A 3,572-nucleotide genomic window follows, 5' to 3' on the forward strand; every position below is an offset into this window, starting at 1 on the left:
AAATCCCTAGCCTCAAACCCTCAAATTACACCTCAAAAGCACACCAACTAGGTGGAAAGTCAGTGGGGAAACATAATTACTAAAGAAAAATGAACACAAGGAACTTACCTCAACAATCCCATTGAAAATCCTCTAAAAAATCTCCAAAATCCAAACACAAAATGTTAGGAATGGTGAAAATCTCGGAACCCTTGCTTATATAGGTTCTGTCCATTCGAACCACTTCTGCGACTCATTTAGTTGCTTCTGCAGCCTCGCAGGAGTGCCTCAGAGCCCGCCTTTATGGCTAACTACGCACCAACTTTCAAACTTCTGCTCCTGCGGACTCGTTTCTGCGAGGAAGATCTCCGTTTATGCAGAGCTCTGCTCCACAAGCCAACCTCACTTTTGCGGTTCTTCTGCCGCATCTGCGGTCACGTAGGTGTGGGAAAACCATCGTACCTGCGACCACGTGCTGCTCACCTCAAACTTTGCATCTGCACTGCCCTCTCCACATCTGTGACCTCGCGCTTGCGGTTCCCCATCCGCAGGTGCGATTACACAGGCAAAAACCAAACTTCAGCTGCTTCTCAAATTTAATTCCAAGACCGTTAACCACCCGAAATCAACCCGAGGCCCCTGGGACCTCAACTAAACATACCAATAAGTCCTAAAACATGATACAAACTTAGTTGAGCCATCAAATCACCTCGAACAAAATAAAAAACACGAATCGCACCTCAATTCAAGCCTAATGAACTTTGGAATTTCCAAATTCTACAAACAACGCCAAAACCTATCAAATCACGTCCGATTGACCTCAAATTTTGCGCACAAGTCACTAATGACACCACAAACCTACTCCAACTTCCGAAATCCAATTCAACCCCAATATCAACATGTCCACTCCCGGTCAAACTTTCAAAAATTCCAACTTTCGCCATTTCAAGCCTAATTCTGCTACGGACTTTCAAATCATAATTCAGACATGCTTCTAAGTCAAAAATCACGCAACGGAGCTAACGGAACCATCAAAATTCAAACTCGAGGTCATTTATACATAAGTCAATATCCGGTAAACTTTTCTAAGTTAAGCTTAATATCATGAGACTAAGTGTTTCAATTCACTCTAAAATCTCTCTTGAGCCGAACCAACTAATCTGGTAAGTCATATAACAGTTGTAAAGCACAAACGGAGCAGTAAATAGGGGAACGACGCTACAACACTCAAAATGACCTGCCGTGTCGTACATCCTCCCCCTCTTAAACAAATGTTCGTCATTTAACGAGTCTAGAAACATACATGGAGTCACAAATATGTGTGGATATCTGATCCCCATCTCCCGCTCGGTCTCTCAAGTAGATTCCTTAATGGGCCGACTTCTCCACTGCACCTTCACTGAAGCTATATCCTTTAACCTCAACTTTCATCATAAGTCAAATCACAATCCAACTGAACCATGTTGAAATCCAAAACATGAGACGGATCACCCATATACTTACGGAGCATAGAAACAAGGAATACTGGATGCACACTCGACAAACTAGGTGGCGAGGCAAGCTTGTAAGACACCTCCCCAATCCTCTGAAGTACCTTAAACAGCCCAATAAACTGAGGGCTCAACTTGCCCTTCTTCTCAAATCTCATAACACCCTTCATGAGTGAAACCTTCAGCAGAACCTTCTCCCTAACTATGTAAGCAACATCACGGACCTTCCTATCGGCATAGCTCTTCTGTTTAGACTGAACCGTGTGAAGCCGCTCCTGAATCAATTTAACATTGTCTAATGTATCCTGAACCAAGTCGGCACCCAATAGCCTAGCCTCACCCGGCTCAAACCAACCCACCGAAAATCTACATCGCCTCCTATACAAAGCCTCATACAGAGCCATCTAAAAGCTCGATTGGTAATTGTTGTTGTAGGAAAACTCTGCGAGCAGCAGAAACTGGTCTCATGAACCCCCGAAATCAATGACACAAGCGCATAGCATGTTCTCCAATATTTGAATAGATTACTCAGACTGTCTGAGTGAGGGTGAAATGTTGTGCTCAACTCAACCTGAGTGCCCAACTCTCGCTGTACTTCTCTCCAGAACTGTGATGTAAACTGCGTGCCTCGATCTGAAATGATGGAAATTGGCACACAGTGAAGGCGGACAATCTCTTGGGTGTAAATCTCAGCCAACCACTCCGAAGAATAAGTAGTACCAACTGGAATGAAGTGCGCAAACTTGGTTAACCTATCCACAATCACCCAAATAGCATCGAACTTCATCGAAGTCTGTGGGAGCCCAAATACAAAATCTATAATGATCTTCTCCCACTTCCACTTTGGAATCTCTAACCTCGGAAGCAATCCACCCGGTCTCTAATGCTCATACTTCACCAGTTGATAGTTAAGGCACCAAGCTACAAATCCCACTATATCTTTCTTCATTCTCCTCCACCAGTAGTGCTGCATTAAGTCCTGGTACATTATCGCAGCACCCAGATTAATGAAATACCGCGAACTATGGGCTTCCTTAAGAATCAATTCATGTAGCCCATCCACATTGGGCACACAAATCCGACTCTGCATCCTCAATACCCTATCATCCCCAATAGTCACATCTCTCGCATCACCTTGCTTAACTTTGTCCTTGAGGACAAGCAAATGAGGATCATTATACTGGTGCTCCATGATGCAATCAAATAAGGAAGACCAAGAAATCACAGAAGCTAGAACCTGGCTGGGCTCCGAAATATCCAATCTCACAAACCGGTTGGCCAAGGACTGAACATCAACTGCAAGAGGCCTTTCTCCTACGGGAATGAATGCAAGACTACCCATACTCACTGCCTTTTCTACTCAAGGCATAGCCACCACATTGGCCTTCCCAGGGTGATACAGAATGGTGATGTCATATTAGCATCTCCAACTATCTCCGCTGCCTCAAATTTAGACCCTTCTGTTTGAACAAGTGCTGGAGGCTCCGATGATCTATAAATACCTTACAAGACACACAATAGAGATAGTGCCTCCAAATCTTCAATGCATGAACAATGGCAGCAAACTCAAAATCATGAACATGGTAGTTCTTCACATGAGGCTTCTACTGGCGTGAAGCATAAGCAATCACTCAACCTCCTGCATTAAAACACACCCGATACCGATCCAAGAAGCATCACAATACACTATATAAGAACCAGAAGCTAAAGGGAGAACTAGAACTAGAGTTGTGCTGTCTTGAGCTTCTGAAAGCTCTCCTCACACTCATCCGACCACCTGAAAGGAGAACTCTTTTGAGTCAATTTGGTCAGAGGTGATGCAATAGACGAGAAACCCTACATGAAGCGACAATGATAACTAGCCAACCATAAAAAGCTCCGAATATCTGTAGTTGAGGACGGTCTTGGCCAATTCTGAACCGCCTCTATCTTCTTCGGATCCACCTGAATCCCCTCACTGGACACCACGTGCCCCAAGAACACCACTGAACTGAGCCAAAACTCAAACTTGGAGAACTTGGCATAAAGTTTCTCCTCCCCCAATCGCTATAACACAATCCTCAAATTCTGGGCATGCTCCTCCTAACTACGAGAATACACCGA

At 44.3% G+C, this 3,572-nt stretch overlaps 1 protein-coding gene across 1 annotated transcript; it reads right to left on the reverse strand.

The window, feature by feature from the left end:
• Positions 1-2,349: 2,349 nt before the first annotated feature.
• LOC138868653 (uncharacterized) lies at positions 2,350-2,811 on the reverse strand. The gene has a single exon (XM_070146217.1). The coding sequence runs from the start codon at positions 2,809-2,811 to the stop codon at positions 2,350-2,352; it is 462 nt and encodes a 153-aa protein (XP_070002318.1).
• Positions 2,812-3,572: the final 761 nt, after the last annotated feature.

The sequence above is a fragment of the Nicotiana sylvestris genome, chromosome 5, assembly GCF_000393655.2.
Source record: "Nicotiana sylvestris chromosome 5, ASM39365v2, whole genome shotgun sequence".
NCBI classification, from domain to species: domain Eukaryota; kingdom Viridiplantae; phylum Streptophyta; class Magnoliopsida; order Solanales; family Solanaceae; genus Nicotiana; species Nicotiana sylvestris.